The sequence below is a fragment of the Mugil cephalus genome, chromosome 3, assembly GCF_022458985.1.
Source record: "Mugil cephalus isolate CIBA_MC_2020 chromosome 3, CIBA_Mcephalus_1.1, whole genome shotgun sequence".
Taxonomy (NCBI): Eukaryota; Metazoa; Chordata; class Actinopteri; order Mugiliformes; family Mugilidae; genus Mugil; species Mugil cephalus.
In genome coordinates this window covers 9,844,860-9,859,081 of record NC_061772.1, presented here as the reverse complement: position 1 = coordinate 9,859,081, position 14,222 = coordinate 9,844,860, and the positions used below count along the sequence as shown (strand labels likewise).

General features: G+C 44.2%; 1 protein-coding gene across 1 annotated transcript in view; it reads left to right on the top strand.

The window, feature by feature from the left end:
• The window catches only part of elp4 (elongator acetyltransferase complex subunit 4), a 50,036-nt gene that overhangs the window by 15,351 nt on the left and 20,463 nt on the right, over nucleotides 1-14,222 (top strand). Inside the window, exons 8-9 of the mRNA XM_047581341.1 lie at nucleotides 2,370-2,478; nucleotides 4,724-4,830. Of these exons, the coding sequence (XP_047437297.1) occupies nucleotides 2,370-2,478; nucleotides 4,724-4,830 (216 nt within the window). The remainder of the gene's footprint in view (nucleotides 1-2,369; nucleotides 2,479-4,723; nucleotides 4,831-14,222) is intronic.

The following is a 14,222-nucleotide window of genomic DNA, read 5'->3' as shown; positions in this document are numbered from 1 at the left end:
TGGTACTTTTTCACACACGGGAACATGGGACCCGTAATATTGGTGATCCCTTTGTACAACAATATAGGTCAGTGCATAGCATATCGAACAGCTGTGTTGTCACAATATGCTCTGGCTCCTGGCCTATATGCTCAGTGCACAGTGGACTTGGCCTAGTCAAAAAAAGGTAGAGTGGCTAACTAGCAGATGTCAGCTGTGGTGGGAACGGTCCCTCTGTCCCACTCTGGACAGGCCTCCAAACCCTTAATCTGTCCCCTCCGCCTCCTCCACCCTGGGGAGAGAAGTGAATGAGCTGGGGAAGATGAGGAGAGGGGAAGATTTTGGACTGAATCAGGTGTTGGGTGACTAAGCCAACATAGAGGTAATTAGAGGCTGTTATGTTCTGACCTTATGATTAGCTGTGAATCTCACTTTCTGTTGTTGTCTTACAAGGATTGTACGTGAAACCTGCTCACTAAAAGCTGATAACAACAGTGCGTTTTAGAAGCCAACGTACCAGCAGAGCTTCTTCCTTTCTGCTTAGATAATTAGCTCAAAGAAGTTTGGCCTTTGGAAGACAGTCTAGACTAGTTGGAGTGGGCTAACTGGCTGAGACTGTGCAGCCGTGGCCAGCTAGCCCACTGCTACACGCCTACAATACTCTATCCATTATTGAGCACCTTGGGAAGCTGAGCAACTCACTGAAAGCCTGCTCACTGCAGCCCAGTGCCACAGCCCATCTGAAACATTAATTAGGCTTGTCGTAGCCTGGTTCACCGCCATCGTACCCGCTCCTGCTACCACACCCATTCCACACACACAAACACAAAATACAAACTTCCTTAAAAGGCATCCATATCCCGGTGGTCTAGTGGTGGCTTAGACTGGTTAAGCACAGACGATTGGTAACACAGCTGTGCGTGGGCTTACAACTTGTCATCAGTGTTGGGTTGACGTTTACATTTGACGTTTTACTCTTGAACCTCGATGTAGTTCAGATTATTTTATATAGAGCTGAAAATTTCAATTTTGTCACGATAAAGACATGTTCGTATAATATGCATTATATAACCATGGTCAAATATACAAGTACAACATGTATTAAACAAAGCCAGTGTAAAATATTATAGGATAAGATTAGTGCTGGATCCATGTGTAAGTATCCAGTAAGTTTGCTTCATCAGCTGAAGCTCAGTGTGTTTGGGGGATTTACATCTGGGATGTAATGTTGGGATGTGATCTAATTGAGCCAACATAAATGTTCATAGCAGAATTAAGTGCCTCTTGTTAGAGTCCCTTATCCATTTTAAATAAAATGTAATAAACTCAAGAGCTGTGGAGCACGTGCATGTCTTACTGACCTCATTCTTCCCTGGTGCCGCTATACTGAGCTGTTTGGCGTCGACCCTCTGGATTCCTCTGACTTTGAAACTTTTGACTCATTGCCAGGAAGCCTGATCTTTGTATGCACAGAAGAGTCATTAGGGCCTAGACAGATGAGCTCAGATAAAGTTTTATTTGGCCACGTCTCTCACGCAAACACCATTGGCCGCACTGTGCCATTAATGTTCTGAATAATTTGTTGTATCCAAACTCTTACACTGGCTTTAATTGTTGCACATGAGTGACCTCAGGTAGCCTGTAAGTGCTGGTGGTTGTGACTGGTAGGATATGCATACTTTAAAAGTAGGACAAAAATGAAAAGGAAGAAGAAAGAGTGGGGAAAAGACATGAAGGCATGAAAACTGCATTAGGCAGTGGCAGCCAACACCGAGAGAAGGATGTGAATGATTCAGGAGGCAAAGGGATTAATAATGTAGGACTCCCTCTCTCCCTCTGTCCCAGTGTCCCTCTCTCTCCCTCCCCTCCGCTCCCTATACCCTCTACCTCCGCCCTTTTGTAGATTCACTCCCTCATTCTTTCCAACTACTGTACTACCCTAATTTTTCCTGTTAGTAGTCAAGTCACTGACCAAACCAGTAGGGGGAGCTATCCACATCAAGCCTATGTTTCTTCTCTCACTTGTACTCTGTCCTCCCCTGCTGTGTGGAGGTTTAAGATGATTTTTTCATAAAATAAGCTCTTTGATGAAGTTAAAGTTGGTCCATCGGTTGTTCTGTTGAGATCTCCAAAAACAGTTTTACAAATGAAGAACTGATGTAAGATGTATGTCCGTTTGTGGAGCCCGGCCTCACCTGTCTAACTCCTAACAGTTGTGTTCACCTCTATACCTCATCGTACTCGCGTAAGCCGCGGGCAGAAATGACCTGGCCGCAGGAAACGGTGACCTAATTTAATTGCAACACTGATGGCCCCGTCAGGAGGCTTTTAATTACCTACTCATGTTCTCTCTGTCTCTCCCTCAATCTTGATCGCACTCGATCCTACAGGACAAGGCTCTAATGGGCAACATAACCAGGCTATGTGACAATGCCATCGCCCTGGAATCATTCAAAGGCTCGGAGAGAGAGACCAACCCTCTCTACAAAGACTACCATGGTAAGAACGCACTCACTCGCTTATCTTTCTGTCTCTTTTCCATCAAATACACACACATACACAGAGGCAGTGCATTAAGGCTGGGGCTGGGCTGTGGATGGAGGCAGGGCAGCCCCCTTGCAGGCCAGGCTGTCAGTGCACGTTAGTGTGCTGCTGCTCAATCAGACGTGCTCCTCAGTAGACAGGCCGGGGGGGATTCAGCTGCCACGCCGTACCCCCTCTCCCTCGCATCCTCACCCCCTCCATCCCTGCCTCCCCCCCCCTTCCAGCAGAGCCTCTCTCCCTCTCGCCTCGCCCACTCTCCATCCCCAGTCCCATACCCCTGAGGCTCTGGAGCAGAGCAGACCAACACTGGGGAATCGATATTCTCACCATCACTCTCTCTTCCTCTCTGCCTCTATCTCTCTATCCCTCGCTCAATGTCTCCATGGCCAGCATGCTCTGCTAATAAATGGAGGGCAAGGCTTTCAGTAGGGGGAGAGGACACCGGCAAGGGACGGTTGGAGAGAAAAGGAATGAAGAAACCGGAGGGGAGTGCAGCGTAGTTTGTCCCTCCTCTCCCGCTCTTCACCATCGTTTTTTTTTCTGTAGAGTTTTATCATTCCCTCTTTCCCCAGCGCTTGCTTCATTCTTTTCTATCACTCTATCACACTCTCCACGCATATAAAGGTCAGTTTAAGCGAGTGGGGTATTTTTAGCAATGCCTCTCAAACTCTCCCACTTACTCTTGCGCTTTTCCTCTCGTCCCCCCCCCCCCTCCCCGTCCTCAGGTTAGACAGTTGTGACAGATGAAGAGATGAAAACGTTCAATAGGAGATTTTGGTTTCGTTCAACAGCATGTTTTATTTAGATATAACGCGTCTCAGAGTGATCACATTCCTGTGCGTTGTACAGGCAGGTGGCTTTTAAACTCATTCAGCATGAGTGTTGTGGTATCATCTTTTTAAAAAATCGTTTTGGACTGTGAAAGTGTTCCGTGGAATTCGCAGTTGGGATTATTTGAAACTCTTGTTCAAAAATATATTTGCCCTGTTTAACCAGCCAGACAATTTCTGGTTGGGTTATGAAATACATTTATGTGTATGATTGTTTTGATGTGTGCTCATGAGTGCAAACGCATCTGGTACGAGTGTGAGAGTGCGTGCGGATGCGCGTGCCTGCGTGTTTGCGGCAGCAGTTCAGGGCTGCTCAAAGCATGCTGGGAAGCCTGTCACTGCAAATCAGGCAAGGGGAAATCACCCAAGTGCACAGAGGAGAGAACCCACCATCCCCCACTTTCTCTGTCTGTCTTCCTTTCTCCATTACTCCCTCAATCTCTCCTTTTCTCTCTCGCGCTTATTTATACCACCCCACTCCTATAGCACACATCTAGTTTTATGTAGATGTTGTGAAATCAAATGAGCGGCATAGCGTAAAAAATCCGCCAGACTTTTCTTTAAGCCTGTGCAGGAGTTTGAGTGTTTTCTGTCCCTCATTGCTTTAATGTATTCCAGTAATAGTTGGCAAATTGCCTTTACCCGTGCTCCAGCCCACGGGAGGAAAAAGAAGAGACTAGGAATGTATACAGATATCTGAGCGCAAGTACAGTAGTAACACCACGTTGTGAGTTACTGCCGTTTCATTTCACCCAACATAACTATGGTGGTTTGTGCAGATGTAATAGCTGGAAAAATGAACTATTGAGGATAACAAACTAGTCACAAGATGTCCTAAATCCATTTCTGATTACTATAGTCTACTAAACACATTTTACAAAAATCCTCCACTTTTCAATCATCAGGTGGATTATTTCAGTGATCCTTGAAAGATCATCTTCCTTACCAAAAGCTGGCAGTAAAGAGAAAAGCACCTGTCAGTCATCACAAAACTACTTTTTGACACATTCGTGTGCATAACAAATGACTTTTGACAATGCATTTAATGAATTGAATGTCTATATGAGATTATGTTATTGCCTCCTACGGAAATGTTGTCTTACAACCCTAGAGGAGAGCAAGAGTCCTTCAACATGCAGTTGGCGTAGTGAATAATCTCATTAATTTACAGCTTAACATCCATTTGTTAGTGGTAGTTGTCGTAGTAGTTGAATCTTGCATGTGTGACGTAAATGTACAGTTGTAAGAAATGCATTTTTACTTTACCTTAATACATGGACACTGTAATTACAATATACAACAGTTTTGTTGTATTTCTATGAACTGTTATTTGCCTTCAGGTTTAATCTACTGTGCTCTGTCCTTCACAGGTCTGCTACATGTACGACAGGTACCTCGCCTGAACTGTTTGTCCAGCCAACTTCCTGACCACAAGGACCTGGCCTTCAAGCTCAAGAGAAAGCAGTTTACTATTGAGGTAGGTAATCAGGGTTTCTCACTATATTCCATTTGTCATAAACAAAACCGTATTCATTGGTTGTAATCTGAGCCGTGAACATATAATGTTGTTTAATTTATCCAGTTGTTCAGTTATTTGTAGCCCTGATTTTATCTTTAATCAAGTTACTTCTCAGGTACCCTTGAGTCTTGGCGTCCATCGACTTACGTTCAATGACCCTGAGCTTTCATTGTAACTGACTACAAACAAAAAACAGCTAGCAGTGAAGCTAGCAGAATCCCCGGCTAACGCATGCTCCGTGTTTATGTGGTATTTTAATCTATAAGTGCTTTGGTGACAGAAAACTTCCTGAACAGTGTGCATAATACTTCAGGTCTTGTTTTTTTTCTACTCAAATTTCCCACGGAGGGGGCCGATGTGCCATTAGCATCTACCATCTATATCGGTTGGTTCTGCTGCCTGTCACTACCGGATAAACTGCCCATTTGCACGTGCGGGACGGTAACTCTACCTGGACAAACTGCCTGTAATGCGTTGCCAGAGACATTGTGCGCTGCAGATGGGTTAATTACGTTAAAATTTTTCATCGGATTAATCATGATGATGGATTAATCTGCGTTAACGCATTCATTCATTTTAGCAGCCCCTCTACAATGTTTGCATTTGTTGCGAAAGATTACGCTCACTTATTTGTCAAGCCTCACCTAAGAGGAGCTCTACCGCAGAGTGTTTACTTTTGTCTGATATTGGGTGACAATTTTTTTTGTGAAACTATTGATTATGCATCGTTGCTGCCACACTAACTCCAGTGTAGCATCAAGAGGCAACAGAGTGAGAGAATCTATTCATATTCAATGATGACAATAATGGCAGTTTAAGTTGTACAGAATATATAGTTTGAGATTTTAATCTGTTGACTGTATATTCATGTGTTACCAGTCATGGTAGTGATGTATGGACATGTCCTGCATGAATACAGCTCTCTGCCATCTATTTGTTTCAACTGACAGAAATGTAGTAACTGCAAGAAACAAGGAACATTTTAATCCTCAGTTGCTATCAAAGGACCAGGCTATGCACAGTAGGCTCTGCTTACTTTATGTGGCAGGTTGCTCTTTATCCAATCAACACCTGCCAGCACATGCTGAGAAAAAGAAGTAGTAAAGAATACCTTACCTTACCTTATGCCTATAAGCTAATTTGAATGGCCCTTTGCTGTATCTTCTGAAAGGAGAAATAGAAAAAAATATTTTCTTCTTTTTAAAGTGATGATTTATTTTCATTTTGTATAATAGCTTAAAAACTTCCAATTCAATTAGACAATCCAGTGTATTTATATAGCAAACGATTGCATGGCCCCTCTTCATTAATTTTGATTTATGATTTCTCATCCTCTTTCTCTTTCTCTTTTTGTCAGAAATGCATCCATTTAGCATGTGTCACATCATCACTCTCACTTAGAGCAATCAATCTGTCAGTGAACTACCACTCTAGAGACAAATTAAGGGGCCCTCCTCTTAGCTCAGGCTCATGATTGGTCCTCATTACATTATCATTACCTTATCACACCCTCTGGTCCTTGGCTCTTAGGGAGTCCTATTGTCTCAGGCTGGATTTGAAGGGGAGGAGAGGAATGCCCACCCTGCCCCCAAACTTCCCCGCATCCTACTGTCAACCCTTTCTCATTTTTTTGCCAGCCTTCATCATCCTTCTAACCCTTTCTCCTGTCTGCATTGGCCCACTCCCTCCTCCTTTCCCTGACCCCTTGAATAGGCCACTCCAGTATAGATTTATAAGGTCTGTAAAAGTCAAGGTGGTTATCCTCAATGGTCTTTTAATTAGGCCTCTGTATAGAGCAGGCCAGGGGGCCGAGTCCTAGAGCATCCCGGTAGCTCTGTGGGGCCTGGATACCGTGTCATATATCCCAGCAGCACATTGTTACGACTAAGCTTTGTCTGCCTTCCTTGTTTAAGGAGCTTTATTTGAGTTTTTTTGTTGTTGTTCACTACCCTTATAATATAGACCATGTGGATGTTAGATCCACATAGTGTTTTTTTTTAAGATTCTTAAATGGCTGCTATTGTTGACACATTGCAGTGCTTTATATGAAATGTCAATCACTATCCTTAGCTGTGACACGTTGTTATGTGTAAGGGAATTTCCCAGAGAACATTGTATGGCATCACCAGTCATGCATCAAATCAGCCAAAACACAGATTAGTCATTGTAATAGCCTATTATGTTCTTGTGTTGTGTTCTCTGGCACTGGGATCGGCTGTCATTAATCGATACATCACCTGAGCTCAACATGTCACAAAGCTATGAGTGCACATTCTTCAGTGAGGACAAATCTTGTCTATAAGATTGCATGGTGGACTACTGTTGTGCTCTGATGACGCAAAGCATTGTATACTGTGTTTGACCTGTTGGTCAACTGCCTCGGTGGGCCTTTGATTGACACATGAGAGGGTGATTGGATTCTAAGCCCCGGTGTCTGACATGTGACAGCCCACACCATCCCTGCTAATCATCTCATTTACTCAAGCTACAAGACTCCTGTGCCCCGGGGCCCAGAATACAGCATTCTCACCACTGCTCAGTCTTTCTCCCACCCGTCCTTCTGTTCTGTACTTTTTTTCAACTTTTGACCCATTTTCCATATTGCAGTGAAAAAGCAGTGAATCCAGCAGCTCTCTATGTATCATCCATCTGGATTAATTTGTGATTTGGATTCGTTGAATGACAGGTGACTGACAGCGCTAGGTCCTCACCAGCTGGGTCAGGCAGCTGCATGTCACCCAAGCTGATAACTAATTTCTTAACTGCTGTTTGACTGACACTTCTACCTAGCTCTTCAGGTATGCGGAAAATATTTGTTTGCCAGCGCACCGAATACAGATCTTGACAATAAAGTAATTATCTTGTACCGTATGTAGTAGTTGGTGATATATATATAAATACATATCTTTATATATATAGCCACAGGTTATAGTGCATTCGTTCTCCATCCCACACTCAGAACCAACAATTTTCTGCCAGTTCCATGCTAGGGTTACCACGGTAACGTGGCGTTTTGGAGAGTTCAAGTGGCGGTTGATGAGCAGTTATTAGCCACGATGCCTGAAGCCAGAATTAACCCATGGCCCTGTCTGAGCAGGTAGGGGAGTGTTAGGTGTTTAGACAAGATTAACACATACTCATAGACGCATATACAAACATTTCTTTGCTCACACACATGGACGTACAGACATTCACGCGAAAGCAAATGCCTGTCGAGATACGCAAACAATCCATACGCGATAGAAACCATCTCAAACACGCGATTGTGTGTGAGAATTTTCCCAGTTGCTCATTTTAAACCGACACACGCTTCTGTCACTAGTTTCACAATGCAAGATGTTTTGAGGGTGAAGCACTGAAGAATGTAGATGGCATGCAATTATAATTCTCTTTACCTTTGTTTGACCCTTTAAACTGACAGGCAATGCGCCTTTGGGGTACTGGGGTGCCGGAGGCGGGTCACAGGGTCAAATACAGTATAAGACGGGGATTTGTGTCAAATTAGTCCTCTGTTATAGAACCCATTTGAAGGTGTCTGTTGCACTGACAAGCCGTGTCACTGCGGCCATGTAGTCTATACACAGCTCTCTCGTTTTCAAGAACTTCCAGTTTTGTGTTAATGGTTTTGTGCTATAGTATTTTGTGGCGTTATTAAGCGAGAGCCAGTTAAAGACATGTAGGAGAGAGGAGGATGACACATGGTAGAGGTTCAAGCCAGATTCAAACCCAACATGTAGGATTTAACGTTCCCCCCCCCCCACAAACTGTTCATTGAAATGAACAGTGGGGTCGGTGCAGAGTGCACTGAAAGACAAACGCAGTCATGAGGCAGAAAGGCCCAACTTGGCTCAAATTTTGCCAGAATGCAGCCCAAACATCATTTGTCAAGCACTGGAGTGGCCAATACCGGTGGTTTACCAGAACGTGAATACCATATTTATGCTCTTTGCAATGAAAAACAGAACAATTGGCACAGTGAGCTTGAACTGGCAGGAAAACTTTGTCTGAGTATTATGAATACCTGTGCAGTGTTTTGGCATCTGATAGACCTTGAAATTCATGTGTCTGCTATTCAAAATAGGCTCCCTTGATTAATATAAACACTGGGCTTTTTTTGACATAGCTCTTTCTGTGTGGATGTGTAAATGCCACAAATAACAAACACAGATCTGTCATGTCATTTTTAGTGTAAGTAATTACTCAATGATCTGAAAGGTGATTTTTCAACATCAACACCTCCACCTCTCTAATGTTGCCCTGCACTACTTGAACTTGGCATCAGCCAGCAAAGTCCATTTTTTATTTATTTTTTGGGTGAATGGATGGGAAGCAAAGAGGGCGCAGAAAAGTAGATGAAGATGGTGCCGAGCAGAAGAGGAAGGCGAACTGAAAGAGTCCATGGGAGGTGTATAGAGTCGGGTAATGTTTCCTGGCATGTCCTCAAAACGTCTTTAAGACAACGCTTGTGTCTGCCCCCTGTTGAAGCCTGTGGGTGCCGAGGGAAGGGTGTTAATGGACCTATGTGAGGAACAGAGCGAAGTCTTGGAGAGGAGGGGGAAGGCATGAGCGTAGAGGCGCAGTTAAGTGATTCTCAGGTCAGGTCTAATTAAAATGAGGGTTTTTCCTCAGAGGCAGCAAACCGTCTTATTGAGAGAAAAATAAAAAGGGAGGGAAAGAAAGACTTAAAGAATGCAGAACGGGTTGGACAGACAGCGAGTCCTAAGGGCTTGTTTTTGTATTTGTTTATAGGTTTATTTGTATTCCACGCCTGGTCATATATCTGCTCAAATAATGCTTGGTACTAAAGGTCAGAAAAAAAAAATGAAAAGAAGCCATGGAGAAAGAACTCAACTCACTCATTCAATATTTACCTTCAGTAGCCGATCACAATGAGAATTCACACACTTAATAAACACTACTTTTAAACAGTGGGCTTTGCAGGTGTCCTGAACCTATTAGAAGTGTGTTTTGTTCCCCGTATACCTGCCTGTAATTCCAAGGGAATCAAGATCAGATGGGAATGGACGTTCGAAATAATATTCCAATTGAATAATTTATATTTCCTCCCTCGGTGCACTTCAACCTCTGTCGCATTTGGGAATGAGGTGTGCTTGTGGTTTGTGCGCGTATGAGAAGGAGAGAGAGAGAGAGAGCTCAGTGTAGGCCAGTGAGAGGCACGCAATCGTACCCCTCGGCAGGAACAATATTCACAACATACATCAGATTTACATCTATTATTAAACAGAGATTTTATCTATTCTGCAAATGCGCACGCGTGTTTGAAAAGCCAGCTTGTAAGTTCTCTGTGAGTCCTAGGTGTGTTGGCGTGCCTGAACGAGTGTGTGTCTTTCTATCTTTCTCATTGGTACCTGCACGATGTCTGATCTTAGTTAATTTTATTAAGATGAGAGATGACAAAACCAACAATAAAATCTATCAGATTCTTATAAGTGGAAGTGCAGCTGTGTAGAGGTTGAGAGGGCATTGTAGCCTTAGCATGGAAGACGTGCTTCTGCTAATTTCTGTGTTCAGGAATCACTCAGGGCACGTAGTTAAAGAGTCTACATTAGTTTTTTTTTTTTTTTTTTATCGTCAACCCCCTCAGGAGAAAAAGCTGCTATAGCCAAGCCAAAGCTCAGTAAGAGAATATTTTGGGCAGCCGAATGTGCTGCCCTCTGCGCCATCGCCACAAAACGCCGAAACGTTTCTTTCAGACAGACGATATTACAGCAAAACAAAACTGGGCATATGTGCTCCTCCTGCCAGACTGAGTAAGAGTGCGGTCTGCCTGAACTCGCCCTGGAAGTGAAGCTGTTTCATCAGTGAGCAGTGAACCCTTAACACTGACCGTGCACCACTCAGCCCCCATCAGACCAGACTGGCCACACTGGACTCAGACCTGATTAAAGTAGGCCCAGTTGTCTTCAGCTCCCATTAGAAATAGGGAAGGAGGCTATAACGTGCGTGCCACCCTACATCCATGGGGTCCTGTTGCACTATAGGGTATGTGTAAGTGTTTTCAGAAAAGGCTTCTATTAGCATAATGGTAGTGACTGGAGAATCATAGACCCCCTGGTGCTTATAAACTGGGTCTCTGCTGTATCTTTGGTGTCTTGCTGTTGCTATTTCCCACATTTCTGTTTTCTAATTTTGCCTTAGGTGAATGCACTTTTTGTGATAGTCTTAAAATCAGTTTGCGAGAGCGGCAAATGCGTTCATTGTAATTCTGTGCAAAAGCTCTGTTGCATTTCCTCACAGTCAGGCTCTTGGTTACATGATATAGTAACTGAAAATGGTATATGCAGTGGCAGAAATAAATAGTTTGAGTGCTTAATTTGAGAGCATTTGAATAATTAACAATGCTCTAAATTAGACTGCAAAGGGTGGGATGTCCTGGAATTTACAGTCACGCATACGGCGTATGTGAAAGTTCTCTCGAACCGATCGAACTGCTGTGCACGCTGAGACATTATTACCGATATTACTGACACTTGGCAAAGCAATGGTAAAACGCATGGACCTTCTCGTTTTAAGTGACACACGGTCCTCACCGCTGTTGGTCCACGGAGAAAGTTAAAAATTGCCATCATGAGCACAAACCGCTTCACGGTTGGTGCGGTTCAAAGGTGGAATGTTGATCCGGAGCAGGAGCATCAAACTCAGGAAGGCTCTCTGCGTGGGTCCTAAAAATAACTTTCCCACACTCTCACTGCTCAGTGTCCTGGGGGGGTCAGGAGGAGGAGTGTGGATACATTTTGCTGGGTGTCTGCTCCGTGTTCACGCGTGTTATGCTGCGGCAGTGCGAATAGATTTGAAAAATCTGTTCAAATCAAATCGGATGAGCTCCACACAGATTTGCAGATCTTTCACTGCAAGTCACACTTAATTGGTTCTCTGCAGTAGTTCATCACTTGGTATCGTGGTTTGGTTAAAAAGACTTGATTGACAATGATGAAAGGGTTCAAGGGCGTTAATGTAACTTATCTGCCTCTTCCCGAGAACACTTATTACTAACACATATTTTGGTGTTGTGCAAATTTAGTTGCTCAAACTAATGAGCTGTCAATGAGAACGCAAATCTGTGTCTGCCTGTACTGACACGAAGCAACAAGCGTATTACCACAGAGTTGGACGCAGCAGAAGGTTGGTTGACGCTCGCCTGTGAGGTTCATCTGTCAAAAGGCAACATTTTTTTAAGAGCTTGTTCTTCCTGTTCTCACTACAGTGTGATGTCCAAGTGACACACGCTTACATGGGAAATACAGAGGAATATAATATGTTGCATACATTGCAAGAAAGTAGGCACCAGATTTGTTGCACAGTCTTTTTCTACAAGCTTTTCTGACGACAATCCTTCAGTAACACCAACAAACCGATCCATTTTCTTTGTCTTTATCTCCGAGCACACCACGCCATTGTTTCAGCTCATCATCGGAGCTACTTAACCCCTGCAACTGTGAATATGGTTGTATTTAAAAAGGATTCACCCAACAGTCAACACAGAGTTGTTTAAAGTGCTGTTGGCCATTGAGGGGAGTTGGCCGGCTGCTGAATGTAGCAGCCCTCATGAATTTTATGAGGGGCAAGTGTCCCCGTCCTTCGGAGTTCACAGGTGGCTATTGAAAGGAACAGCCAGATGATGGAGGATAGTTAGGACACATATAGAGCGCTGAATAGACTTTAATTATACTCAGCAGATGAGTCAGAAGGGCATTCGAAGGACAGGCTTGCACTTCAAAAGGAAAGTTAGAGGGCAAGGTGATGGCGCCATGAGGAGAAGTTTGCGACCCCGTCCACGAATTAGGGGGAATGTGTGAGTCAGTGGTCTTGTGTTTATGCAGCAAAAACAGAACAATTTTCTTTGTGCGTTCGTCGGTGTGTACGCGCACTATCTAACACGCATATGTGAATGTGTGAAGGTTGGTGAGGTTGGGGGGGGAGGGGGCGGTGGGTTGCACTGGGTGGGAGAATACTCCAGTGTGTGGCTTAACCAAACTTTCCTTTTGTCCCCGACAATGATGAGTGATGATGAGTGACAGGGGTGTTAGGAGTGGGATCTGGGGAACAGAATGCGCCTAAGCGGTGCTCGCCCAAACTTACACAAAAGGCAGCAAAAGGTCAAATTTGAGGCAAGCTTCTTATCTGCTGGCACATAATATTGTGCCCTTGTTATGTGTCAGGTACTAAGCCCAAACATTTTGTTTGATGTCTCACGCTAACACGCTGCCCAGTCCATTCGATGTATTCAAATGTGTCCAGTTTATTGATTATGAAAACTGCTTCTGTGCCTCCACAGACAGTGGAGTATTTTTTTTTTCCTTTTTCTTTCCGTTCATGTAAAACTTTAATAACAAGAGTTGCCTCACGATGCTCTCTATTCCTCTACACCGGAACCCATCCGTGGTAAATATTAGTGCTAAGCAAGAAAACATGCACAGTTGTCCTTTTGTGACCAAAAATCCATACATTCTGCTTACGCAGCCTAACTCAACACCCACACACCCCTCCTTCTAGGCCCTGCAGACACATTATGCCCCAACGCTAGCTAGAGATGAGGAGGACTTGCGTGCAAGTGTTTCCCAGGAGGCGGTTGTAGACTGAGGGTTCTGAGGCCCGGGGATGGCTCTAGATGGCAGTTAGTGAGGAGCCTTTTTTTTTTTTTTTTTTTGCCCACTCTCGCTCTACCCCTCCCCCTTTCTGAGCTCATGCAGTGATCGTAATGGGGGGTGACAGCTCACCTCTCCCTAGCGTGCCTACAGTCCTCGGAGCGTTAGCCCCCCCCTCGCGTAACCCTACCACCACCCCCAAGTCCCAGAAGGCCACAAAGGTTACTCCATATGTTAGACTGAGGATACTTATGAAGATTTTTTTTTTCTCTCTCTCTCTCAAACAAGTGTATTTTCTGTCAGGTCTAAAAAAGTGTTTGAATGCAGCAGACTCCTGCTCGATCCCTGCGTCATGAATACACTGCCCATACGGAATCTCTTTCATTGTTTCCACCTCTTTATTTATTTTGCGCCGCCCACCTCTGCCTCCCGTTCCTCTTTGTGAGTTGCGACTCAGTGGTGTGAAAGGATCCGGAGCCCGGAGTTTCACATCTATTAAAGGCTTCATGTTTGGAGAGGGAAGTGATCTGATGGGCTGATGTTGTACGCTCACTTACACGTACTGTTCGAACGGGAACGTCATGTAACGCTTGCTTCATCGCCCACTGTGAGCGCGTGTGACTGTACACCCATGCTGCGCTCGCCTTAGCGTGCATTTAATCCACATGCATGGAGCCCTGCGCACCTTGCAGGTTTACAGCACTGATTTTGATTCATTACTTTTAAATGTAATTTGTTTGGCAT